The 27,767-nt window shown below is 41.4% G+C and overlaps 1 protein-coding gene, 1 long non-coding RNA gene and 1 other non-coding gene across 7 annotated transcripts in view; all 3 read right to left on the bottom strand.

Annotated features, from left to right (window-relative positions):
• Positions 1-579: 579 nt before the first annotated feature.
• LOC138439868 (U6 spliceosomal RNA) lies at positions 580-686 on the bottom strand. The gene has a single exon (XR_011256815.1). It is a non-coding gene; the product is annotated as a U6 spliceosomal RNA (small nuclear RNA).
• Positions 687-3,307: 2,621 nt separating this feature from the next.
• Positions 3,308-5,107, bottom strand: LOC138438922 (uncharacterized). 3 transcript variants are annotated; one of them, XR_011256504.1, is made up of 2 exons: positions 4,814-5,107; positions 3,308-4,145 (listed from the first exon to the last, which is right to left on the bottom strand). It is a non-coding gene; the product is annotated as an uncharacterized lncRNA (long non-coding RNA). The 3 variants fall into 3 exon arrangements; XR_011256502.1 differs by having other exon boundaries at positions 3,308-4,427; positions 4,814-5,068; XR_011256503.1 differs by having other exon boundaries at positions 3,308-4,427; positions 4,734-4,849.
• A 2,942-nt stretch (positions 5,108-8,049) lies between these two features.
• The window catches only part of KLHDC10 (kelch domain containing 10), a 61,571-nt gene continuing 41,853 nt past the window's right edge, over positions 8,050-27,767 (bottom strand). For all 3 annotated transcript variants that reach the window (XM_069586956.1, XM_069586955.1, XM_069586958.1), the window contains 8 exons: positions 21,748-21,969; positions 20,230-20,384; positions 18,944-19,092; positions 17,260-17,344; positions 16,389-16,455; positions 15,714-15,761; positions 13,772-13,911; positions 8,050-13,155 (listed from right to left, as the gene is read on the bottom strand). In XM_069586956.1, coding sequence (XP_069443057.1) covers positions 12,946-13,155; positions 13,772-13,911; positions 15,714-15,761; positions 16,389-16,455; positions 17,260-17,344; positions 18,944-19,092; positions 20,230-20,384; positions 21,748-21,969 — 1,076 coding nt within the window. In that variant the 3' untranslated portion in view covers positions 8,050-12,945. The remainder of the gene's footprint in view (positions 13,156-13,771; positions 13,912-15,713; positions 15,762-16,388; positions 16,456-17,259; positions 17,345-18,943; positions 19,093-20,229; positions 20,385-21,747; positions 21,970-27,767) is intronic.

The raw sequence follows: 27,767 nt of genomic DNA, 5'->3' as shown, positions 1-27,767 counted from the left end.
CCCCCGGGGCCTGGCCAGCTGGGTCCAGGTGCAACCAGGGCGTCAGGGCCCACTCAGCCGCTAGCTTGTCCTTTTCAGGGCAGGCTCTCCACAGGAGGAAATCACATGACCCAAGGCTCAGCACTACCCATGCCAGTAAAAAGACACTGAGTCGTCTTTTTTAATCCTTTAAGAGAAAGTATAGAGAATACTCTTATACTTATTACTCAGATTTGTCCAATACCTACTACTCAGCCCTGAGTTGGTGTTGAAAAAAAATTTTTTTAAGAAAAAACATAATAGATAAACTGTAGTATATCCAGATAGAGGAGTATTATTCAGCACTTAAATGAGCCATCACACTATGAAAAGACATGGAGGAAACCAAGTGAAAGAAGCCAATCTGAAAAGGCTACATTCTGCATTACCCCAACTATGACATTCTGGAAAAGCAAAACCATGTAGACAGTGAAAATATCAGTGGTTGCCAGGGGATGAGGGAAGGGGAGGTGCATTGGTAATGCACAAAAGATTTTTAGGGCAGTGACATTATTTTGTATGATACTGTGATGATAGATACATGTAACATGTATCTTTTTTTTTAATATGAAACACTTCACAAATTTGCATGTCATCCTTGAGCAGGGGCCATGCTAATAGTCTCAGCATCATTCAAATTTTAGTATATGTGCTGCTGAAGCAAGCACTGTAATATGTATCTTTAATTTTTAAAAAGTATTATTTAATAAAATACATACAAGAGTGAACCCTAAGGAAAACTGAATTATGCCTGCTTGTGACGTGTCATCCTTTGCAACAAAAGTACCCCTCTGGTGGGGGACGTTAATAGCGGAAGAAGCTGTGGCTGTGTAGAGGCAGGGAGTATATGGAAAATCTCTGTACCTTTCTCTGTTTTGCTGTAAACCTTAAACTGCTCCAAAAAAAAAGATAATCTTGTAAAAAACAAAAAGCACAGAAACATTAAGGACAATAACACCTAAGTCTTGATGACACAAAGCCTCTACAGTGCCCCCATGGAAGTAGTTCTGTAGGTCAGTCATAACAACATACCTCAAACCTGGTGACTTCAACAGAAATTTTCACATAGCTCTGGAGGCTACCCGTTCTGGATCAAGATTTGACAGGGTTCATACCTCTCTCCTAGCTCTGGTGGTTGGCTGGTAATCTTTGGTGTTCCTTAGCTTGCAGATGTATCTCCTGTTTCTGCCTTCACATTCACATGCTGTTCTCCGTGTGTCCATTCAAATTTCCCCTTTTTCTAAACACACCAGTCATGTTGGATTAGGTAGGACCCATCCTAATGATTTCATTTTAATTTACCTCTGTAAAGACCCTATCATTGAATATGGTCACTTTCTGAGGTACTACAAGTTAGGACTGCAACATATCTTTTTTTTCGGAGCCACAGTGCAACCCATAATGCCTGCTGAGGACACAGCCTTGCTCCAACATGTGGCAGCTGGTTGAGTGCTACGTTGCTATGGAGCCATTCAGACAGTGTTTATAACTAGCCCCGGCCAAGCGGATTTTATTCCATCTCAGAGTCTCACAGGTAATTTCACAAGCAGACTGCCACTCACACCTGCTCTCCCATCAGAGCAGCCTGTCAACCTGCAGCGTGGTGAGACGCATTTTCCAGGTGTCACTGGACAGTTCTACACGTGGCAGGTCAGCCTGCATTCAACAAGCACAGACAATTCTCCACCAGACGGTTTCAGGGAACCCGGGCACTCTCAGAGCTTTTCTCTTTCCCATCTGTCTCTCTTGCACAGAAGCCATGCCAGACATTCCACCAGTGAGAATTTTCTCAAGATCTATTGCCCAAAACACACTTACTGTCTGACACAGACGTTTTTATATCTTTTAGAGTCCCTTTTCGCACTGCTGACTCCAAGAAAGCTAATTAATTATTTTAGACACCACTATTAAATTGACACAGTGATTAATCTGATCATCCTCTTTATGAAATTACCTCTGAAATGCTAACTTCTCGTCTTCTGAAACTCACTGTGTAAATTACTCTGAAGATTACATTGTACCAGCTTTTGGCTCTGTAAATCTTAATAGCAGTTTTTTTGTTTTTTGCCGAAAGCAATAAAAGCTGTCCCGAATTTATCAGGTCAATCAGGAAAGAGGCGGGCAGCAGGAAATTGAAGGTGACTCACGCCACAAGTGGGAGTTTGACTGATGGATTGTTAGAACCTTCTGTTGCTGGTTACCATCAGGGGACTTGGCATCAGTGAGTCAGTGAGCAGTACACAGGCAGCCTCATGAACCAGAGGGACATGTGGAACCCACAGTTGCAGGTGTCAGGGCTCCAGCAGGAGAGAAGAACTAGTGTTCTAAGAGTGGTCGCTCCCCCCACTCTCCTCACCCCCTCCACCGCCTTTCTTGCATTTTCTCTCAGTGCACCCGCTGAGTTTCTTGGTGGCCCATTTGGGCTCAAAGCCCACAGAGAGCTGCCTCATGGCTGCCCACCCTGAGCAATCCCCAAAACTCCTAGGCCTGGGGAGGGAGCAGAGAGCACACCTTAGCTACTGCCCTCCACCATGCTTTACTCCACCCAGTGGGCAGGCTCCTAGACTCCAGGTTCCATCAACGCTGCCCCACAGAAGGAATTTTAAAGCCTGCAGAGGCTCTCAGGCCTGGTAGAAATAGCAGTGTCAATCTTCAATTTTTTTTAAAAGCTAGTTTTCCTTCTTTTTTGTAGTAAATCCTGAGCATCCCATATGTGCCTTACCAGGAGAGTGTTAGACGTCACATTGCCAGTCCCTTCTCAGGCTGCATGCAAAACAACTTTTACTTGTTTTGAGAACAGCTGAAAGACAAAACACACTGAACCTGTATCAGGCTTCCCACTTCTTTACCAGTGGCAAAGAATCCACCTGCCAATGCAGGAGACACAAGAGACGCAGGTTCGATCCCTGGGTTGAGAATCCCCTGGAGAAGGGAATGGCAACCCACTCCAGTATTCTTGCCTGGAGAATCCCATGGACGGAGGAGCTTGGCAGGCTACAGTCCATAGGGTCTCAAAGAGTTGGACACAACTGAGCACGCTGAACCTGTGGCCTCATTTATCCATCCATCAGCCCATCCATCCATCCATCAGTGTATATTGAGTAACCTACTGCATGTAAGGCTCTGCTCTAGGCTGTTGGGGGAAACAGAACAAGAACATGGCAGAGATGATTCCTGCCAGTATCCGTATCCAGAGATGATACCCTTAATAGAGAAGGTGGACAATAAATAAGATAAATACTAAGTAAGATGGTGTTCCATGCTTTCAGAAGAGGATAGGGACTACTAGTGTGGGTGGCAGTCTACAGTTTTAATTAGAAGATGACATTTGAATAAAGAACCAAAGGAGGTGAGAGGCTGAGCCATGTGGAAACTGGAAGGAAGAGCCTTCCAAGCAGAGGGGAAACTTCCAGTGCCAAGGCCCTGACACGGGAGCATGCCTGACTGGTCGAGGAACAGCAAGGAGGTGCTGTGGCTGGAAGAGGGTGGCAGGAGTTGAGTCAGAGAAGTCTGGAATCCACGGGCCATGGAAAGAGCTGAGTAAACTTGCCACTCGGGTGTTTAAAGGAAGCATCTCCGTCTTGTTCCCGTGGTCCCCTGGGGTTCTGGCCTGCCCTGAAGGTGTCTATCGGCAGGCAGACCACAGCCCAGGCTAAGAAAAGGGTTTGGGCTGGAGAGCATGAGGGGACGGGCGAGGGGAGCAGCGTTTCCTGGGCTCTGAAGCCCCGCTGCCAGGATTCTCCATGTACCTGAGGAAACTGAGGTTAGAGGGCCTCTCCCTGCGGCTCCCCCTGTAGTGTCACTAGGGCAGGCCTCGCCTCTGAGCAGGTTCCTTCTGCTTCACTGGGAAGTTTACCACCTACAAGCTCCCTCTGTCGGGGATTTTTCTCCCATCCCTGCGCATGCAGGTGCGAGATAAGAAAGTCCGTTCCCAGGAGCTGCTGGGCCGACTCCTCTGGTGAAGGCGAAGCGGTTAAGGATGCCCTCACGTTGCTCCTGAGGGCGGAACACTGTGAGGGCGGGCTCCGGTCAGCAGCTGGAGCGAGGCACGGTGAAAGGCAGTCCCCGTCCTCTGGAGGCCTGAGGGGAGAGGGGGGCACTCCTCTGTGACCCCCACACCCGAAGTCCTGTGTGGAAGTTAGCCTGTTATTTCATTACTCTCACCCCTTCAACAAAAGGATGACTTTTCCAGTCATGACGCCACATTGAGGCATTAAATCCTTCCCGGGGTCTGAAGGAGGGACAGGAAGAGCCCAGGAAAGCTTCTGAGGGGAGCAGGGCAGGGAACCCAGTGTCTGTCCCCCTAGCTCTCCCGCGCAGGCTGTTCGTTTCAGACAAACTCTTGTCTTTGGGCCTGCGATCGCATCTGTGACTGCCCCTCTGCTGAGCTGCCCCACGAAAGGCTCTTTCTGGAAAGGAATAGCGAAGTGTGAATCCGGGGAGGCTAGGAGAGCTCTGGCAGCTGTTTTCTGTTCAGCTCTGGGTGTGAGGATGCGTGACAGCGCCATAGCTGTGTGTGTCCCCTGCCCTCTGGCTTATCTGCCTCTTCCCCCCGAGAGGGCCCAACTCCTGCCTCTTCTCCTCCCCTCCTCCAGGCCCACACCACGTTCCAGAACAATCCCCTCCACCCCAACCGGGTGCGTGGTGGAGCCGGCCTTCCTCCCCGTGGCTTTTCTAGTGAGCCTTTCCTTCCCCCAGAAGTCACGCTCACATACCCGAGAACGCCATTATCGACGGCCCTCAGGGTTGCCATGGAAACAGAGCATTCCTCCCGCCTCCCCTCCTCTCTGTTTACCTTGGTAAGGGACTGCGGCAAAAACCAGCCTGCGGCGGAAGGGGAAGGAGGGCGGAGGGAGGAGAGAAAGCCAGCCTGCTCTAAACCAGATCATTCCGGTTCAGAGTGGTCCCCACTCCCTCTCCCCCGCCCCTTTCCAATGCCGGGAGCCGCTCGGCCAGGCCTGGTGGGCTGCGTTGGTAAACTCTGGGCCTTCCGGTAGCGTTAGTGGAGAGGGTCCGAGGCTCCTCTCCCCGGCCTCCCCGGCCTCTGATCAGAGCTAGATAGGGGCGCCCTGCTGAGGGTAGGAAGGGAGGAGAACTGAAATCCAGCCCTGACCGGTGTGCCTGCCCTGGCCGCCGGAAGCGTCCTTACCCTGCCTGGACCACTGCCGTGACCTCCCAACAGAGTACTGCTTCCTTTCGCGCCCTCCCTGGGGAAGCCAGAAGCATCCCCCTGGCTTAAAAGCGTCTCACTTGCTCTTAAATAAAAGCCAAACTATTTGCCCAGCTCCTCTTGATCTGCCTCACCTGGCTCTCCTTTCTCGCATTACGCACCTCTGCTTCCAGGTTCCCCTTGTTCCTTCCTTCTAGAAGACTCCAGAAGGTGGGTTTTGTCCGTGTCAGGTTCGTTATAACAACATTTGATGCGCTCTGGTTCGTTATAATAACATTCGTCCTCACTGGCGCTTTCTAGCTTCCTGAACATTCAGTAGGTTCCTAGGTTTTATCTAGCTTTTCTATGTAAAACGTAAAATAGTTCATATTTACATCAGCCCCATTCCACCCACCCCAGATGGAAGCTCCCTGAAGGCAGGGCCATATTCTCTACTGCATGGCTCACCAGGAGGCGATTGCCTCCTCTAGGGGAGCTCCGTTGGCTTCGTTTCTGCGGAGGGGAAGAGGGGGTAATTGGCAGGGGAGCCACCCAGACAGCTCTTCAGGATGCCCGAGTTGAGCACCAGGCTACCTTTAATTTTTTTTGGCCGCAGCATTGGGTTGCAGCGTCTCAATTCCCCAACTTGGGACTGAATCTGTACCCCCTGCATTGGAAGCTCGGAGTCTTAACCATTGGACCACCAGGGAAGTCCCCACCAGGCCATCTTGCTGCTCACAGAGTAACACTGCCCAGTGTGTGTGCAGCAGGCATCCCCAACCCTGCCCAATGGGGAAAAGCCAGGATGGCAGGGCGGCTGGAATCTCAGTCCTGGAGTGGAGGGGGCATGTGGGTTATCCTGCATCCTGAGGTGTAACTCCAGTGCCAGGGCTTCACGGCCCCAAACGGCCCATCCCCAGGAGGTGGGGGTGGGGGGAAATGGTTCTCCAGATGCCCTTCCACTAGGATTTTCTTGGTCATGACCTGCTGTCTGCAGCCAGGCCCTGCCTGGTGGATGACAGTTCTTACAGAAAACCTCTCGGAACTGTAGGCAGGGCGCCCTTTTTCTGGGCTTTGCAGGTCTGGGTAACTCTCTTGGCAAATCACATAAGTTGGCTTGTCTTGGTTTCACAGTCTGTGAAAGGGGGGTAAGACTTCTCCATCCTTTCAATCATCCAGTCATTTACAAACAGACTTGGCCAGAAGGGACCCAGAGTTACAGTATCTTGAAGAACTAAATTGAAAGAGCTGCACAGGATTCTGCATTATAAAGAAAAAAAAAAAACACCAAAAACCAAGAACACACACTTAAGGAAACAGCAGCTCCCTCTGCAGCCCATCTTATCTCCCAAACTCTCTTACAGTTGCTAGCTCGTTCATCTGTTTTTTCCCTCCGTTTCTTCTTTTTTAAAATTTATTTATTTAGGCTGTGCTGGGTCTTGGTTGCTGCACAGCATTTTCTCTAGGTGTGGGGCATAGGGCTTCTCACTGTAGTGGCTTTCTTCTGTGGAGCATGAACTCTAGAGTTCAAGGACTTCAGCAGTTGTGGCTCCCCAGCTCTAGAGCACAGGCTTAGGAGTTGTAGTACATGGGCTTAGTTGCTTTGCAGCATGTAGGATCTTCCCATGGGATCGGACCCGTGTCTCCTGCATTGGCAGGCATATTCTTTACCACTGAGCCACCAGGGAAGCCCCGTTTCTTCTTTACATTTCTAATATGCTTCCCTGATTATTTTTAGCTTTTCTATGTATTTCCTTCCTGACATGGAAAATGAGGATTTCTCTTTCAACACTTACTCTCTCTACTACCTCAGCTTCCTCTATTTAGTTTCTTTACTGGGTTATCTTTATAATTTTAATAAGTAAAGGTACTTCACCTTTACTTCTTATTCCATCATCTCTAGAGAGTAACCTAATAATGCTTATTATGTGCCGAACATCATTCTGAGCACTTTACACACAGGTTTAAGCCACACGGTAATATCAAGAGATGGGTTATAGTTATTAGCCCCATCTTAGGGAAAAGAAAACTAGGACTATTTTACTATTATCACTAGTGGTTTACCAAGAGGGAGAGGAGATAAACGTGGGTGGCCAATCTGCCACCTGTGCACTCAGTTCTAACAGGGAAAGTTTTCGGAAGCATTCATTCTGGTCTTTGCTCTAGTTCCTTGTTGGGCAAATAAGCGTGATGGTGGCAAGTAAGGTACAGCAGTCTCCTGGTCATCTCAGCCAGCACCAGGCAGTTAGCTCAGCTGTGGGACAGGGATCCCCAAATGTCACTGATCAGCTAAAATGCAATCAACTAAGGAGTTTGTTAAAGTAACTCACCTACAAAAACAATCTTTGGGATTTGGACCTAGGAATCTCTGTTTTTACCAGTCATGCCTCATGCTTAGAAACCAGTGGTTTTTCCCTTGAAACATAGACGGTTGTGACTGTACATAAAGATGCACATTTTTCCTCTGAATTCCCCGTAGCTTCTCCAACCCTTCAAAAGTCTTGGTACATCCATATAAACTTGTCTAGCAGTGATCTGGGGAATATATGGGATGAGACAGTAAAAGGGAATATGATTTGCCCCGCAGTCACTCCCTTGCTGATGTCCTGGAGGGAGCCGAGTCGTGTTGAAGGGACTGTGTGTGTCCAGGAGTTCCAGAACAGGGGCAGAGAGAAGGCACACACAGTGCCTGTGGGCATGAAAGGTGGAAGACACACAGATATTACAGAGAAAAGCTGTCTCTGTGGGTGGCAAAGGACGTGGTGGCGGCAGGTGGGACTGATGCTTAGGTTATACAGGTGAGCTCACATTACCATCAGACAATCATATTACCATCAGAGCATCACATTACCATCAGACAATCAAGGTGGCCTTGAACCAAATAGATCTGGGTAAGATTTATTGATCAGATTGTTTTAGAAAACCAACAGCAAAACACTGACAAGATACATAAATACAGATTGGACATTTTAGGGTAAATTCACTATATTTCCTACCTGCTCTTAGGAAACCAGGTAAGGTGGAAAAGCTGTCCTGATCACATGGCATGCACACCAGACTGCAAAAGGACTTCCACACTATTTAACAGGACTGTGGCAAATAGCTTTAAGGTAAGGCGAGCATCGTGTGTGGCCTAAGCATACCCTGTACCAAGAGCCAAGCCCAGGCTCGTTCTCGAGACTGCTGAGTGGGGGGTTCCCTTTTGTGCCCATGTCCTTCCACTGAAAGCCTCACTGGCAAGTGCCACTAGAGGGAGATGCCTGGTGCTGTCCCTGCTCAGACTCTGTGTACAAGGAAGTGGCTTTAGAGAAAGTCAGTGTGTTTCTGATGCCTCCTTTGTATTCTAAATGTGCAACTATTAAAACAGCAATTACTACAGCTTGGTGAAACTGCCTCTGACTCACCCTGTACAGTGACTAAGCAGGTCCTTTTCAAAACTTATAAAAAGTAAAGAAGAAAAAAAGATAAAAACATTTAAATTATACTAAAAAGATGGTACCACTTTTTGAAGCACAATTCAAAACTTTTTTTCTTAACAGCAGATGAGGGAAGAAGTCACTTTCCAACGAATCTAATGACCTTAGAAGGGAAACACCACTGCTGGGCATGAGCTGGTGGCGACGCACAGAGGTCACGGAACTCTACCAAACCTACCTCAGGCCCTGCCAAGGCCCTGGAGCCCCAAGGCATTTGGGGAACTTAAGCAATTGAAGCCAATGGTGACTGGTTTTGGAAGCTTATGATCTTAGGACCATAAACCCTCATCCATCCTGGAGCTCAATGCTAGAACAATGAAGAAGAAGGAAAATGGCTTATTGTGCTACATCAGAGTGCTGGCAGGTAGACAATTCAATAACCTATTCCGCCTTCTAAAAACATCTGTAAGACACATAAAAACAAACTGGTTTTAGAGAATTAAGACCAACATAGTCTTAAAGGATAATTTAACCTTCCCTACAAGCCAAGCTGAATGGCTGGAAAAGGTATCTCCTAAGGAAAATGAAGTTTCCTTCAAGAACAGTGGAAAAGCAAGTGTTTGCAAAGAGAGCCAAAGAAATGTATTCAAATGATGGGATTTCTTGTGCATCATACACAGCTTTTTCTTCTAATATGTGCTAAGAGTTCTTTGGTGGTTACAGGAGAGACAGCCTAGAACTCAGGGCAGGAGACTATGCCAAAGCAGAAGAGCAAAGAGTGATATCTAAACTCAGTATTAACAGCTGTCATCTTGTTGACCAATTACAGCTAATCAAGCTGTTTTCATGTTCGCTGGTTTCTAGCCCCTCTGGGATTCCTGCTTTTCCATTTCTAACTACACATTAGCCCCACTCCACTGAAAATGAGGTACTTATGGGAAAGGGGTAGGGAGAAGGAAGAACTATAAATGAATCAATTGTTTGATAGGAAAGTTGAAACACTGATTATCTATGGATTTCAATTATCTGTGCTTTAATCTGGTTACTCTGGGTAACCAAAGGTCACTGTTAATATACCTTTTGCTTAGAAATGTTAATGTTTATTATTATATTTTTAAATTAGTTACGTATTGGACATGAATAGTTTAGAGCAAATTTTTATATCATGTTCCAGGGCCCTGAAAAAAGAAGATTCTGCCAGTAGAAAGGGTTTCAGTTTGGCTCCTGAAAAACAGTTAAAATTTCAATCTATTCTATATTGGTTTATAGATTTTCCAGAATATGGAAAATACTTTATTACATGAAGAAAGTCATCATTTTCTTCATGTAATAAAGTATTACATTCACAGATAAATTAGTATATACATGGGAGAACTGATAGTATTAAATATTAGGTTTTAATTCTCCATTTAAAAAACTTATTACAGGTAGACTTCCTTGTTCCTGGGCAAGGAAATTTAAGAAGATATGCAAACATGAGATTGAGTACAAAGATGACTGGGGAAAAGTCTCAGTGCTAATAAGACCAAGAAACAATAAATCTCTAATAGCTGGAGTAAGGAGACACTGGACTTGAAATCCAGGTTTGCCAAGAGTTGGCCTAAGTCAGCCAATCACATCTCAAATTTCTGGTATAATTTTAACTCTAATGTAGTAAGCTGGCTTCCCCAAGACAGATACAAAAAAGTAGTCTACCTGCTTTACAGTCACACCCTATATATAATCTGTATATATCCATATGTGTTTCTATATATTGCACTTAAACTCATAGGACTGCAGTAAGATGGCTGGGAGTACCTCAAAGAGGCAGAGAAGCAGCAGGCATAAATTTTCCTAAATCAAGTAACAGTGTCAGGCATTCAGAGTGCTGGTTATAGATATACTAAATGCCTGGTGATCCCCTATATAAAACTCTAGTCATCTACATTTAAGTCATCATACACACAGTCTCATTTGGCATCCAGAACATGTGCACCTGTGTGGTTCTATAGCGCTCAGAGCTGATCATACTACATCATTTTCACTAGTGTTATATTAAAAGAAGACACTTTAGACCAAGGGTATGTACTTTTATGAAAATGTCACACACAAGGTCTTGGCTGTCAGGCCCCCGAAGTCCACATCAAAGAAGACTGCCTTCAGAAGGCTTTAAAAAGGAGGCTAGCAAGTGTGGATTGAACCAGTCTCTCTTTTAGCTCTCTGGTGTCGCAGAAGTAGAGACCTGCTTATATCCCAAGACTATGGAAGGATAAGCACAGAGGCTGAGCATTCAGTCTTTGGTCCCTATGAATCCATGACAAAGATCTTTCTGCCACCCTGAGTAGTGTGACTTATTTATGGATAGTCTCCCCCCAGCCAAATATCCAGAGACTAGACTGGAATCATGCAACAAAGCTTTGTTTTGAACTAACAGAGCTGCTCAGACTGACTTGGTCTGGAGAGAGCTCCTCACAGGAACAAGCCTACCAGTGGGTGGTAAGAGGTTAAAAGGCCAGACCGGTCATGGCAATGTGGGCGTGAGGCCTCCAGAGGAATCGCTCCTTTCCTCCTCTCCCCTACCCCTTCAACCCCGCAAAGGACCCAAACTCACAGATGAAAGATGATAAGACCCTTCAGAACACAGGCTCCATGAACTCAATCCCACATGGTTGGGAGATTATAATAAGGCCTAGAAGTTAGGAGTCCAAGTCCAGAGGCCATATTTTTCTCTTTCCCAGAACCAAACAATAGATAGTAACTTTTCAGCTACAACTCAAAGGTGATTTTAAATCCACACATGAGCCTAAGAGATTCCCTTCTGAGATGAAGGAAAAACAAGAATAATCTTAAAAGCTAAGTGAAAAAGAGGCACTTAAAGGAAAAATATGTCCCCAGTCTGTCTGAGTCTCCTGTTGTGATGTAACCAACGGGATGATCAGCACTGTGCCCGCCTGCACACCTTTAGCACCTTTCATGCACATAAGGACTTCCAACTGCTCGTGTCTCAGTAGGTCACTGATGGCAAAGCAAGTGAAAATTTAAGTCATTTCTGTTTTAAAATTAAAATACAATATAAAACAAACCAGAACTAAAACTTCACACCAAAGAAGTGAATGATTCTCAGTTCCTTTTCTTCCGCATGCTAGTTTTTAAAATGATACTTAGGTCTTCAGGAAGAATGACTTGTGGCTTTTCCCCAAGACCTTTTATCCAATTAATAGGCAATTACAGCACCATGCACATTAAAGCAGACAGAAAACGAGGCAAAAAGCTAAGAGAAAAATCAAGGGCCGATTGGTTTTCTAGAGATAGAACCCATTGCCTGAGAATATATAAGTGCATGGCCCAGAGTGAGAAAAGAAACATTCTAAAAGGAAATGGCCAGCATGACAGCCAAAGCTCACAGCCCAAGAGCAGAAGCCCTCCCTGCCCTACTCTTCTCTGGCCTCTCGTGAACTTTATATGTTTAGGGCCTGCAGTTCCCCATGATGGAGTCAAAAAGATACCTGAAACCATTAACAGGCAGAGAATTTAAAAACTGCCCAGAATGAAGAACTTTGACCACAAGTTTCTTGATTTGAAATGTTCTCATGCCATAATTTCTAAGAGCAACAACAAACAGCACAACCACCACACACGATGAAGTCTTTAGACAAGTCAACTCTAACCACTGCTGGCACCAGAAGGATAAGAAAAGAAATCACTGATTGAGAGTTGTTGAGCTGCTTAACTTTCCTCTAAAGCAAGTTAAAAGATGGGTTATGAGCTGCTTAACTATCCTCTAAAGTAAGTTAAAGGATACGTTTGGGTATCTAGGCTGCAAGATACCAACCACTGCTGCCATTAGATCCAGCTACTCAATTAGATGTACCTTTGAAAACAGCAAGTTAAACACTGAGCTTTCCCTATAATCTGCAGGATTCTCAAGGTTAGCCTTCTTGTTCTATCCCCAATGCTGCTTCTCATTGTTGCTGGATTTACTTTTTTTTATTTTTGTTTTTATTGACGATGTTGACTTAATTTATAGGGCAATGCCTGACATGGTCATATGTTGAGAGTTCCTTTAACATTTTTTTTATCTTATCTTGATTCATAATGTTATGAAGGTACTTTCAGATTCTCCCTCAACTTCCATCAGGGAAGAGGGAGTATGTGAGTATGCGTCTGTACTGGGGCAGAAGGGAGAGAAGCAAAGAAAAAAGCACAAGGGAAAGTGAGATTCCATAAACTTAAAACAATTTACAGAAAGGCATCTGATGTATTTTCTGAATAAGGCCTTGATCAGGGTAACCAATTCTCTCTGTAGCACATTCTACACTGCCCATAAATAAAGGAGTCTCTTTAAATTAACATTTCCAGTATCAATGAACAGTCCAGTAATCCTCATTTCAAGCGCTCGATGAGTCCCTGTGTGAGTCCAAGGTGCAGAAGCTGTGTTCGGGAGAGGTTTGCTAGGTTGGGGAAGGCCGCAAGCAGCTTCTCCCACGCCAGTTCCAGCAGGCTAGGAACCACCAGCCAGATCTTAAACAATGACCCAGTCCGTTTATTTTCGTGGATGTTCACCACTCCTCCATGAATGTACATGCAACCAGCCTATGAACAAATGGCAGTCAAAAGAGGATAAATGACAGATACTTAAGCTGAAAATTCGGCAAAAAAATTTCATAGCAGGCTGAACTGAATGAAGTGAAATCAAAAATTTCTCACTGATACCAACACAGTGCAGAGATCAAGAAAGATTTATATAATGAATGAGTTACTAAGGGAAAAACTAGAGATTACTTTTACTTCAACAACTTTGACATCGTTAAACTAAGATTATATTAAGTACCCATCATGCCAAAGATAAAAATACAGAGATTAAAATAAAGCTCTTAGCATTCAAGAAGCTAGGAGAATCTTCAATAACACAGCATTTTGGGGGTAAAATTATTCTGCCCTCCCAGGAAACATCTTTGATATTACTGTCAGGGCCTGAATACCACATGCAGCATTTCTTTTACATTTTATGCAGCTCTTTTAAGCTGGTACATGATGGATTTTCTCCCTTTTTCTCAGAGGAAGAACTAGCTTTGGAAGAAAGGTTTTAAAAGCACATTCTTAATCCAAGCTTTGCTAATATCAGACATCTTTTTTTCTTGCTCTATCCCTAAAAGTATTTCCTTATCATCTGCAACTACATAAAGAAGATAAGAAAATGAAAACTTACTGGTGTAACAGCTGCACAGTGAAAGTAAACTGGCTCCGGCATGGTAGCGGGGAGCTTAACCCATTGAAAAGTCTGCAGATTCAGCTTCCAGATATCTCCCAGGATCACTTCTCCATTATAGCCCCCACAAATAAACACATCTATCAGTAGAAGAGAAAACCAAAATCAGGCAAAAGAAAAAAGCCACGGTGACAGCATGTCCTATCATAGCTCTCATGGCTAGCTGACATGGGGCCAGTCCAGTTCCCATACCATAGGGAACTTCAGCTGGTGGGCTGCTCATTCTGCTGCGTTGTCCCGCACTAGAGTCTGAACTCAGTGTTTGGATTTTTTCTAGGGCTAAGGATGCAAGCCTCTGAGGATGCTTCATGTCCAGGTTCTTCAATTCAAACACGTTCAGGTGCCAGGCATAGGAAGTGAATGAGCAAGAAGGTTCAGGGAAAATAGATAAGCCAGGTAACAAACAGGAGTGCACTTGCTCTAATGGGGAAGATGGTGATGCAGCTCCCGCTGATGGAGCTATGCAGGACTTAAGGTCAGTCATGGCCAGACCTTCCAATTTTGTAAGAGAAGTTGGAAATTCAGATTTTTTTTGAAAAACAATACTTCTTGATTAAGTATTGGCCACTAATTCAAAAACTGTAATACACACATGAGCCAAACAAAACACAACTGCAGGCTACCAGTTTGCAAACCCTTCTTTTAAATAATGTCCCTAAAAGGACGGACATTTATCTGCCCATAGAGACACACATTCTCTATGTAGACAACTAGCCTGCAATGTTCAGTTTGGGGCACAGAGGTTTTTCCAAGCTTTCTTCAGCCCAAAGAGAACAGTCTGAAGCCCATGTTGATCTGTGCTAGTTATTAATGTCAGGAAAAAAACCTTCCCCCCCCAAAAAAAAAAAAATTTTTTTTAAATCGCTGTTATTTTTCTGTTTGTTTTTGTAAAATCAGTTATAACCAAGTATACAACATGTAACAAAGGCTATGTGAAACTTCAAACTAAATGCTCAGAACTACAGCTGAGTTCAGCTTCTATGGTGCCTGGATTCAAAGAACCAAATGAACCCTTGTCTTAACTCAGGTCTAGATCAAGTTTAAGCCAATACCTAATTAAACTATAAAATACACTAGAAACATTTTTGGCTAGGATTCAAAAAAAAGTATGGTTCCATTTTTAGAGAGGCAAAGCTGAACAATGCCACTATCTATAAATCTTGCCCAAAGAGCAAAAGCATAATAAAAAGCACCTCTGTACTAGAGATGGCAGCATAATCCTAGTAAAATCTGAACTAAGTTGCTAAAAGGATATAGGCTATCAAACTCATTTATACACACCTTCTTCCTCTCCAAAACTTTAAGGCAGTATAACCAACTATAAAATAAACTGTAAATTAAAAGACAGGAAGGTTGTCCAAAGAAGAGTCATTTATCACACTTAGATAAAGTAGCTGCAGCTGCTTTCTGAAGCCATACAATGCCTGTGTTGTAATATGGCCAAAGAATGAGCTAAGAGTTCTATTTGGCATCAGACAGAGAACAGAATAAACTTTAAGAAATAACACTCTGAAGGAGTTATTACAATGTTAATACAATGTCTACCAAGGTCTCTATTGTATGTCAGGATTATTAGTGTTACTCATAATAACCACAGACATCTGTTAAGGTACAGTGCTGAAAGATTAGGTGGTATAGAAAAGCTTACTTATCGCTTATTTTTGAGTTCTCTGATAAGAAGGAACCTAAGCACATTAGTTTACTTTATGAAAATTCCTAAGAGAAGCATAACTTTATGGATTTCCCTTTAAGTATAAACTACAAGAAATAGACTCTCCCCAAAGGTATGCTATGACTCTTTTAGGGTTATCATTAAGAAATAAGATATTCTCAGAATATACAATTACAAAAATGGAACCAGCATGCTATTTGAAATCCTTACCATTTTTTATTTGAACACAACTGTGACATCTCCGGGCTGCAGGAAAACCTGCCAAACATATAAACATGGAAATTCCATTATTCATAAGATACAGCAAAAGACAAACTATGAATAAGTTATTTAAAACAATCCCTTTGTTGCATTAAGCAAACACTGACTAGTCTTTCCAACCCTCCCTTATTTCACACTCAAATAAAGCCATCAGAAGTTCCATCATAATGATATAATGTTAAGACGTCAGCAAAATAAAGTGAGGTGGCAGTGGGCAACAGTTACTAGTGGGTCTCAAGCCCTTTTACCCACAAAAAGACAGGTACATCTTGATTTAAGTGCCTACTTCTTATCCTACCCAGATTTCCCTCTGCCACAGAATTCAGCAATCCCCATTAAAAGTCTTTGCTCAGCTGCTGAGGAAGAATAATTGGGCTAAGGAATACAAGTAATTTCTTTCTTTCTTTTTCTTAGTTCCCCAACCAGGGTTCAAACTCATGTCCCCTGCAATGAAAACATGAGTCTTAACCACTGAACTGCCAGGGAAGTCCCATAAGTAATCTCTAATACCAGTTCAACAGATATTTTTCTTGTCATATAATGCAATAAAATCACTATTTCACTTTCAGAACCAACTGTAAAGTACATTTGTTAAAGATAAATGAATCAATATTTTAAATTTACCTATTTTTTCATGGGGTTTTGTTGCAATTTCCTCCCATGCATTCGTTTCAAGGTTGTATGCATGAATCTTGGAGACAGAAAATAAGAAGACACACAAATAACTTTAGCCCGAAAACTGGATTTTTCACAAGCCTGTACAAACATATTCCTGGTTGAAAATGCTGCTTCTCCTTTGCTATTCTCTGATCTCTCCTAATTCTAATATAAAGCAAAACATTAGGTGAAGCAGTTGAAAGTTAAGCACACACATAATTTTATTATTTTTAAGTCATAGAAAAAAATGAGGAAGAAAGTTGGAATTCCGCTGCTTCCACATTTTCTGATAAACATATATCATTTTTATAACAGAAAAAAGCAACTGTTTGTAAATAAATATGAGAACACAGTTTTGACAAAACTTGGAAAGGACCATTAAGATTCCAAAGCAGACCAGGAGCTCTGAGGCCTATAGACTTCCTCTGGGACATGTGGATTTAGAAATGCCACAGGGATGGATGAACAGAAGCCCTTCAGAGCTCAGCTTTCTAAGGTTAGTGATGTGTTGTCCTAAACATGCCTGTTCGTTTTAGATACACAGTACTGACAATGAGAGCAATGTGACATTCTGAGAATCCTGATTCCAATTCTAATTAGTTGCTCCATTTGAGGAGCAAATGGTTGTGGTTGTGGTTACACAACTGTCAATGGGAAAGCATATTAGGGGCACAGAGTTCAACCTTATATTATAAATAGCATCCAACACAAATAGGTCTTCATAAACAACCTGCTTGAAAATTAAAATGTCTACCATAACAGGACTGTTACTTATTATGCTCAGTGTAACAATGCCTTTCCTCTGGCTCTCTTCCTCTCTCTCTCCTTTTTAATGTACCTTGTTTAAGGAATAAGCTGTCCAAGAAGTACCACCTCCCAAGATGTAAATCCTCTGCCCGTCATGTGCAATTTCATGTCTGTACCTGAAAATATACAATAAATACATTTATAATTAAGGGGGAAATGACCTACATAAGAATTGGCTGCAAGACTTTTACTGCATCATTATTTATAATAATAAATTACTGGAAATGATTCAAGTGTCCAATAATAATGAATTGGTTAAATAAATTATACAATATAAAAAATGGATTAGTATGCAACCAATAAGAATGCAGACACAGAGAATGTTAATATACTGAAAACTTCTTTTCACGTCATTGACTGAAAAAAATCAGTTAGATAAGAGCAGATAGGTTATAAGCCTACTAAAAATTTATAGATATACAAATAATGCTCAGAAAAATGACTATAAGGATACACGTAAAATGTTAACCCTAGTTATCCCTGAGTTTAGATTTTATTTTTTTATTTTCTTCATTTTGCTTATTTGTATCTTCTAGATTTTCTATAATCTTTTTGTGGTAACTGTATAAGGGGGGAAAATATTACAGAGTTTTAAAAAGTGATCTGCCTACATTTAATCAGAAAGTCTAGACTATGGGTTTTCAAATTAAGTTGCTTATTTAAGAGATACACAGATTATCAGGAAAAATCATGCTACATAAAGCTGTGAATATAATATGAAACATCTACCAGAACTTTCATCCAAATAGTTTAGCTAAAAGCTGAAACAATTTATAATATATCCATAAAATCACTCAAAGAAGGCAACTATGTGAAAGTACTTTGAAAACTTAATCTAGTTTCTCCTTTCCTGAGGCCTTGGTGCTGATAAAATATATTACATCAAAATTATTCCCTGTACCAAGCCACCTCCCACGTCCTCCTGTGGTAGTTCTGCAATGATCAGAGCACTAAGATACTACAACAGAGATAAATCTTCCTTAGCACCCATATGCCATTTTTAAAAAGCCGACAAATAGTCTAACAGTAAATAAAAAATTGTTTACTGTCTTTGCTTTTAAACTAGAGAGGGAAAAAGAAAACCACCTCTTTAAGTTTTCTGGTGAGTTTATTTCTAAGAACAGGCAATTGCTCTTAGGAAGGAAAAATGAAAGATAGTTTATTTAGGACTGCTACTAAAAGGTAACTAAAGAGAATCATGTGATGTCTGAGTGTTTAATAGAGCACTTAAAATACCCAATCTTCCCTCCCTTTCTCCCATCCATCCAACCACCCATTCAATCAACATTCACTGAGTACCACATGAGCAAGGCACTGTGTCCTTCCTGGGGACAGGTTATTAAGCAAGGGAGCCAAAGAATCCTAATATGCAAGTTAAGAAGGCAAATCAAAAAGTAACTAGAAAGTAACTGTTGTGCTGGTAATATGAAATTTAGTTACAACTGTTACCACTGGTTTTTTTTTTTTTAAGGGCTACTACTTTCTTAATGCAGGAAAACTGAAGCATAAAAGGAAATAACGTGAAAAAAATGCTATAGTTCAGAGGGAAACATCATTTCCTCACCAGAAAACCCTTCTTTAATGCTGAACAGGGATCTAATAGCCAGTCAGCTATTTCAACCAGGGCAAAGGGCTTCTTCAAACCATACTGCCAATATTCTAAAAAAAAGTAAAATCTTAGCAAGAAAGAATATGCTTCAATTCTAGAATCTCACCTCTCTTCTGGTAGATCACAGGATAGGTTGTTTGGTTTCAATTGTGTCCACTCTCTGGTATTGAGATCTAATTTGTGCAGGTCTGTGCTGTAAATATAGCCAGTTGTCCCTCCAAATACATAAAGGGAACCATTGATGATAGCCATAGCCTGGATAATGAGGAGATGTGCACAAGACTGCCTCGTTAACACATGATTAAAGAATGTAAACTTATTAGATACCCCCAAATCAAGTTTTATGAAGTTTTCTTGTACTTTTTAATCTTCTAAAAATCAGACCCTTAAAGGATTAAAAATTTTAGAAAACACAGAGATTGTTTTTAGAAAAATAACTTTTGCTCAACTGGAAAGCAAGTTCTGTCTAGATGGGCAAAGGGCTCCTTAGGGGTCTTAGCTAACCAAAGAATTTACAGATCACGGACATGAGCATTTCCACTGAAAGCTGCTTCACTTTTTAAGCACTCTAGAGAAAAATGTCTTTAAGAAGAAGGAGCAGATATGAAAATAAGACCCCAGGATCCCTAAAGTAAGAAAGTTCTCAAAACTTGACATGTTCCACCAGACTCTTCTCAATGTAAGTTTGGCTTTTGCTATAGTCACTTCTTAGCGTTTAAACCTGTGGTGGGATACAGTCATCCAGTATGTGCTTCTACACACAGTCCAGAAGCTACATATCAATATCAATGCCAGCTAGTTGAGAAAGAAGCCATTGCTTTGGCTGTTTTAAGCTTAGCCCATTATTCTCAAAGGGTCTCTGATGTATGATGAGTTGCTTCCTACCTTTTTGTATATAACTTTTCAAACCTAAGGTCTGAAGTAGTAGAACCTAACTGGAAGCTAATTTCTGTGTAATATGTGTTTTAGCCAAGATCTGTATAAAAGTCTCTTAACCAAGTGCAGGGATCATCTACTCTAAACTTAGGTTAGAAAGCTCTTCAAAGCATCAAATCACTGTAAAGACGACAGGACTTGGACTATATATATAGCCCAATCTCTCACTGAGGGTAAGTGAGGTCCTGACATTTAGGAAACTTCCGTATAGGTCTAGATCATTGATCCTAAAAGTTGGAGTAGGGAAAAAAAAAGAAAAAAGAGGGGGTAAAAGAACGGAAAGAAGGCGGCAAGCAACCAGATTTAAAACTTCACACTGGAACTGAAAAATCAAATAGTAACAATGGATTTATTTTCCGTTTAAAAAGTTGGTGGTAATATAAATATTCTGACGTTGTTCCTGGAACGAAAGAACCTGAACAAACTCATCCACCATGACTGGCCATAGATTGGTACCTGTCCATATATACGACTGGGTTTCTTCCCCCGACAGCTGAGCAAAGCCCATCTCTTATATTTCACGTTGCAGACGTGGACGTCATTGCCATTGCTCTCACCAAATGGGATGCCAGTACCTCCAAACACTAATAGGTTGTTTCCATGCAGCACAACTGGGAAAGAAGAAGCATGAATTTCATTTCCGTACTGGCTACTTGCATGGTACTCCCACATTAACCCAGGATATCGGAAAAACTAAAAAATGTCTGCTTTAATGCTTTCAGAAAATAGCTCAAACCACTGACATATAACTACTGTAAGTTCTACAGAAAAAGCTCTAATTCACACTACATCACATGGCTCACTCTGATACGTGACATGTATTCAATGCACAGTTGTGGAATTCATGAAACATTGTATATAACAATACAGAATGATATGAACTACAATCCACCACTGCTGCTTAACACAGTTCAAGTACACAGTAGAGCAGAAGAAAATGAAGGCTCATCTTTGCCTTAGCAAAGACCCAGTGGGACTCAGGATGAAGGGATAAAAGGATCATTCTGTTTTTTTCCAGGGGAATGATCTCTACATGTTAAATTATAGTTTCTGTCATCTTAATCCTACACCTGATAAAAAGAACATGAATATCCTGCTGGCAACTTTCTGTTCCTGTCATCAAATACACTTGTATATTCTTTCTCTTATGGCAAATATTCTGAAAATACAGCTACTGTATCATTTCAATGATTTTTTTTTTAAACCAGTTCTTCAATTGATAGTGTTAGAGTCAACAGCAGGAGCTCTAGAGACAGTGAAAGCTGGGTTTTAAGTCTCATGTGACCTCAGGAAAGTTATTTAATCTTTTTAAATTAATCTTTCCAACAACCCTATGAGGTAGGAACTATTATTCTCTTCTTCATTTTTACAGATGATGAAATAGAAAGTGGTGAAAGGTTTAAATACTTGTTGAAGGTTTTCTAAAAAGAACCTTGCCAAGCTAGGGTTCAATCCCAGGCAGTCTGGCTCCAGACCCTACACTCACAGCCACTGTCCTCAGGGCCTCTCTAAAGCCTCAATCTCCTCATCTGTACAATGGCAAGAATTCCAGTGTTGGCACCATAAAGATGCTGTGAGGACTAAACAGATACCATGTGTGAAGCACTTTGCTCAACAGCTGTAAACCCCATTTGTTGATCTTCTACTACATTTTGCCAAGCTGATATATGATACTTTATGTTGTACCCTCTGAGATATTAATCCCATTTTATGGGTAAGGAACTAGAAGCGAAAAATCATTAGGCAAGTACGTGACATACAGCTAAATTCAAACTCAGGATGATCCAACTCACAATTTATTCTGAATACAATGCTATAGTGTTATCATAGTGAGTCTACCCATTAACAGGGCTTAATCATATTACTATTATGATTTAATATTCTTAAAAATCATGAACAAGAAAAACACCTAACATTGAACCAGACCTCTCGGATATTTCATAAAGCCCAAAGTTCAGAACTGCTTGCACTCACGTGACATAGATGCCAATTCTCGGGGCATGTAGCCATCTGTGCCCATCTGGTGCCATACTCCTGTAGCAAAATGATACCTCCAAAGCTCCCTGAAGAGAGGATAGTCTTCATTATCTGGCCCTCCTGATTCATCATAATCTGGGTTATAACCTCCAAACACATACAGATTGGTATTATCTGCCACACAACGATGTCCACTTCGTGCTGGTGGAGGTCTGTGGCCTAGGAGAGAAGAGGACAGTTTTCCACAGGTGGCCCAGCAGATTAAAAGCACACACAAAATTTGGTAACAAGCATTTGATCTTTAAAAGGTAATCAGGGAAAATTTATGATGTGGATGCACTTTTTTTAAACTAGGTTATTTTTTATGTTCACACATACTACTTAGGATTTTAAGGAGCTAGTCTCCATTTCTATTTCATAGAACTATTTTCAAATTTTGATAACTGTAAAAGGATTTTTCCCATGGGAGGCAAAACAGCATCATAAACTTGAGAAAATGGCTGGTAACGGAATTTTTCAAGAAAAGGAGGAGGAAGGGTTTAAAAATACAAAAGCTAAAAGGACGAATTTTCTATTTTCTTAGAGGAGGAAAAACACAGGCCAACTAAATTAAACTGGAAGTATTAGAGAACTACATAAATATAATCACAAATGTGAATGAGTCATGTATAAATAAAAATACACATACATAAAACCTGTGATTTTTCTACAATATATAATTATACACTTAAAAAGAAAACTGGCTTTCAAAGAGTTATAGCAAAGTTTAGAATTTAAACACCACTCCAGATATTATGGTAGTTAACAAAGAATATCCCTGTACTTATCTTAAAGAGCATCTTTCACCCTATTAAGAACTTTATTAGGAAAAGCTATTTCAGGGAATTCCCTGGTGGTCCAGTGGTCTGGATTCAGTACTTTCACTGCCGGGGCTCCAGGTTCCATCCCTAACTGGGAAACTAAGATCCCACAAACCATGAAAAAAAAAAAAAAAATCTGTTTCTACAATCTGTATTTGCAAGCTCTCTGAAGTTTAAATTATCAACTAGTTCACTAGAAGTTACTTCGATTATTTTAGAGTAAAAAAAACCCCAAATTTATATTATTTCTTCTATCCTTACAATTTTTGTACCAGTCTACACAAATCCTTACATAGCTATAGAACCAAACATGATTAAATACACACTGGATGGAGTAAGGTACTAGGTTGTCTGTTATCCTAAAGACTTATCTACTTTTATATATTACGAATGGATACTAGTATAACATTAGTATTTATGACAATGCTAGACACCTAATAAACACTGTTATATAAACATTACCAGCCTAGTACAGGCCTCACATTTTTTTTTTAAATCAAAATCCTACTTCCTATGGTATGCTTTGAAACAAGAACTGAAATGAAACTGCACAGATCTAGAAAAACTAAAAGCCAAATGAACAAACCACGCCATCGAATCACTCAAGTCCAACCTGTAGGTCCTGAGAAGTTCTCAAACAGCAATTCAGAGCCTTCCATGCTCCTTCACACTCCTGCCTATTTAAGTCTGCTCTCTGCTTGGAAAGCCGAGTCCTTCCTTTAGCCCTTGACCTGGTCTACCTAGCCTTCAATGTCTGGTGTGGCAAGACCTCAGGGCTCAGTCCATACAGCTCTCTCATCAATAAAACTCTATGGCCCTGGGAGTTCCCTGGTGGCCTAGTGGTTAAGATCCTGGGCTTTCACTGCCATGGCCCAGGTTCAATCCCTGGTCAGGAAACTGAGATACTGCAAGCTGTGTGGCACGGTCAAAAAAAGTGAGTGTACCACCTCACTCAAATATTAGGATAGACGTGGACAATTAATAAGATGACTACACCGTAACTAGGTAAGTACATAATAAATATAATATTACACAAACTACAGTCAGTTTGGAGTTTACTCATGAGCTATGATTTATCTCAAGAGCTAAATTTCTATTTCTAAAAATCTTGAAGCAGAAAATGTGGTGTGGAAGGAAAAGCGATAACTTCTATAAATATCTAGATTTGAATCCAGGTTCTAACTACTTCCTTGAGCAAGTCACTGGCCCTCACTGAGTCTCAGCCTGCTTTTGTATGAAGGAATATTATTTCTGTACTTCACAGATTATACTTGCTATTTTGTTAAACTATGTTTATTGGTTAATATATGTATCTTCCTAGGAGGCAATCTTTTGCCTGGAAAATCCCATGGATGGAGGAGCCTGGTAGGCTGCAGTCCATGGGGTCGCTAAGAGTCAGACATGACTGAGCGGCTTCACTTTCACTTTTCACTTTCATGCATTGGAGCAGGAAATGGCAACCCACTCCAGAGTTCTTGCCTGAAGAATCCCAGAGACAAGGGAGCCTGTTGGGCTTCTGTCTATGGGGTCGCACAGAGTCAGACACGACTGAAGTGACTTAGCAGCAGCAGCAGCAGCAGCAGGAGGCAATAAACTATTTGAGGGAAACAGAACGTATTTGTATTTACCTTTCTATTACCAGGCCTAAGGAACACAGGAACTACTGAACAAATTTACAAATTTTAATTTTTCTCTATTCATTTCATTAATATTTATTTTTCTTCTCCAAATAAAGGGCAAAAATCACATATAGCAATTATTTCTGTATCACCACAACATCTAAAACAGAGAGGTATAACAGACACTGGAAGTCTCATTGATATTAACTTCAGGTCAAAGTTAACAGTAACAGGGTTGATCAGAACAGCATACAGCTCTCAGAGGACTTTGATCCTTTACTTAGAATGAGATTCAATTTAGGGGAGAGGGATTGGATTATGCAATGGTCTTCTTAAAACATAAATGCTTATAAGAATTAGCAAGAAAAATTTAATGAAAAAAGACTCAACAGAGTTACTACGGTCAACAGATAGGAACTCTAAGATTCTCTATAGTGTCATTTGCTTGATTACCTGGAACCAACAGAAATTTGTGAAACTGCTTTTGAGCAGATATGAAAAGACATATAGTATATTCCAGGATTTTCTCTAAATGCACAGTAGAGAAGTCATTCCATTTTATGTTTACTGCCAACTATTTTTGAGACAAATATAACTTATATGATTAAAGGTTGAGAAGTCAATGAAAAGATGACTTTATATTTTTCCATTTATTCATTGAGCCAAAAATATTATTGGGCGCCTGCTATATGGCAGGTACTGCACTAGGTGCTAAGGATACAATGGTAAGATCGTTCCTTTCTGTCCTCTGGGCTCAGAGTTAGCCCTGTGCTGTCCAACACGGTGCCCACTAGCCACATACGACTGTCAAGCATCTGAAATGAGGCTAGTCCAGACTGAGTTATGTTTTAACTGTCAAATACTCCCTGGATTTAACAGACTTAGTATCCAAAAATGAATGTAAAGTTACTAATTTTTATATCTGAATATAGGTTAAGTGATATTTTTGATCTCCTGATCAAATAAAAATTAAGATTAATGTCACCTGTTTTTTACTTTTTTCATAAGGCTACTAGAAAATTTAAAATTTCGTGGCTCACGTAATATTTATATCAAAAGCACTGGTCTAGTTCAATTGCTGGCTTCTGTAAATAATGCCATTATCTATGCAAATTAAACTGCTGAGTTAGGAACATCTGATGTTTGATAAACATTAAATATCCCGTCAAGAAGTCCTAGGGTTGGGAGTGAAGAGCTAACTATTCTCTCTCTCTAGTTAGTAACTAAAGATTTCTTTGGGTCTGGGGTCAAAGGAACTATACACTTGAAGTTGTCACAGATGCAACAGGGTTACAACTGGGTTACAACAGGGTTACAATTGCTTTTCAAGACTGAAACAATGTATATACCCAGCAATAGTGTATAGAAGTGCTTATTTCTTCATGCCCTCTTCAACCTTTTTAGTTTGTGCCAATCTGATGGGTGAAAGCGAAGTCGCCCAGTCGGTTCCGACTCTTTGTGACCCCCGTGGACTGCATCCTCCCAGGCTCCTCCATCCATGGGATTTTCCAGGCAAGAGTACTGGAATGGGGTACCATTTCCTTCTCCAGGGGATCCTCCCGACTCAGGGACTGAACCCGGGTCTCCCGCATTGCGGGCAGACACTTTACCCTCTAAGCCACCAGGGAAGCCCAATCTGATGGGTATCAGACCAGTTTGCATTTCCCTGATTATCAGCCCATTTGTACTTCTTCTTTGGGGAACTGCCTGATCATATATCCTTTGTCCACTTTCTTATCTACTGTATTGTCTTCTCACAGATTTGCAGAAATTATTTATTCTATTTCTTTCTTTCAGCCTACTCTGGTCTTTTAATTTTGTTTATGGTATTTTTTAACATATGGAAGTTTTTGTACAATTGAATCTCTCAATTTTTTAAGGCTCCTCCTTTGCAACAACAGCAACAAAAGGCTCATTTGCTTTACATCTTACATTATAAGATTCCTCGTGCCCTTGTGCTCCTGTCGAGTCGCATCTGACTCTTTACGATCCCATGGACTGTAGCCCACCAGGCTCCTCTGTCCGTGGAATTTTCCAGGCAAGAATACTGGAGTGGGTTGCCATTTCCTACTCCAGGGATCTTCTTGAGCCAGGGATTAAACCTGCATCTCTTGCACTGGCAGGCAGGATTCTTTTACTACTGTGCTACCTGGAAAGCATAATTATAAGATTACTATTTTCATTTCTAATAATTTTTTAGTCTTGGTTTTTCATATTCAGAACCTGAATACATTCAAAACATATTTTTGTATATTTTATGAGGTAGGACACTAATATTTCTCACAAAATGGATAGGCTGTTGTCCCTGAACCCCTTATGGAAAGCTATCCCTCCAACACTGAACTGAAAAGCTGTCTTTGAAGCTAGAGTAGTGTGTGCATGCCAAGTCACTTCAGTAATGTCCAACTGTACCATTACCCTTAGTCTTTATTGAATACTACACTGACAGGTTCTAGAGTAGAATTAGGAAAATCTCAATATCCAGGTCTAATCACCATGGACACAAAATCTATTGCTCTTTAAGAATGCATACAATCAACATAAAGACTCCACACACTCTTAAATGCAAAAACTTGTAAACAGAATATAATATTTTAGCTTAATAAGCCTATCACTTACAAGATGAAGCCACCTCTTGATGTGCTATGAAACATTTGTGGTAAAGTCATTAAAAAAAAAATTAAGACCTTTACTTCTAAAAGCATTAACTAGTTATAAATATATAGCTTAAAGGATGAATTCAGTTTAACTGGTTGCAGTTGTGTTCAGTCGTGTCCAACTCTTTATGACACCATGGACTGCAGCACACCAGGCTTCCCTGTCCTTCACCATCTCCCAGAGCTTGCTCAAACTTATGTCCATTGAGTCCGTGATGACATCCAACCAATTTAACTGGTTACTTCTTTCCAAATATAAAGCCTACCATTACCTTTATCTGAGAAGACGGGTCTTCTGTTGTACACTTGGAAGCCTGGACTGTGCCAGCTGGCTCCCACCCCTGACTGGTAGGCAGGCCTTTTTACTACTCCCAGAGTCCAAGCTGCTCAGGCAAAGGCCATCCATTAACAGCAGCACACAGTATTCTTGGTTATGTAAGTGTCTCGTACTGCAGGGCTTCCATACCCTGTGTAAGACTTATATATAAGATCTGGCCTCTAAGAGCAGAGTAATCTTAAGTCTAAATTGGCAGCAATAAAAAACTTGGTCTGATAGACACTGGTGCTGCCATGAGTTCGTTTCAAGTGCTGAGCAAAGCGTACTTGTGATAGCTGTCACTACATACTGGCCTGGGTTTCTGGGCTCTGTTCAGTCCTGCTATTTATTAATACCTGTACCATTACTACACTGTTTTAATTACGACAACTCTGAAGTATCTTAACATCTAATGGGACAAATTCCCTGCTGTTACTCTTTTTCAAAACTTCTCAGCTACTTTTCTCCATGTACTCTTACACTGGGTTTTAGAATCAGTATGTTAAAATCTGTGAGGCCCCTTGGGCAGATACCATCGTATCCAGGTGATCACCAGTAATGGGAT

The sequence above is a fragment of the Ovis canadensis genome, chromosome 4 (assembly GCF_042477335.2).
Source record: "Ovis canadensis isolate MfBH-ARS-UI-01 breed Bighorn chromosome 4, ARS-UI_OviCan_v2, whole genome shotgun sequence".
NCBI lineage: Eukaryota > Metazoa > Chordata > Mammalia > Artiodactyla > Bovidae > Ovis > Ovis canadensis.
Note: the sequence above shows the minus strand (reverse complement) of the source record. Positions and strands in the feature narration are given on the sequence as shown.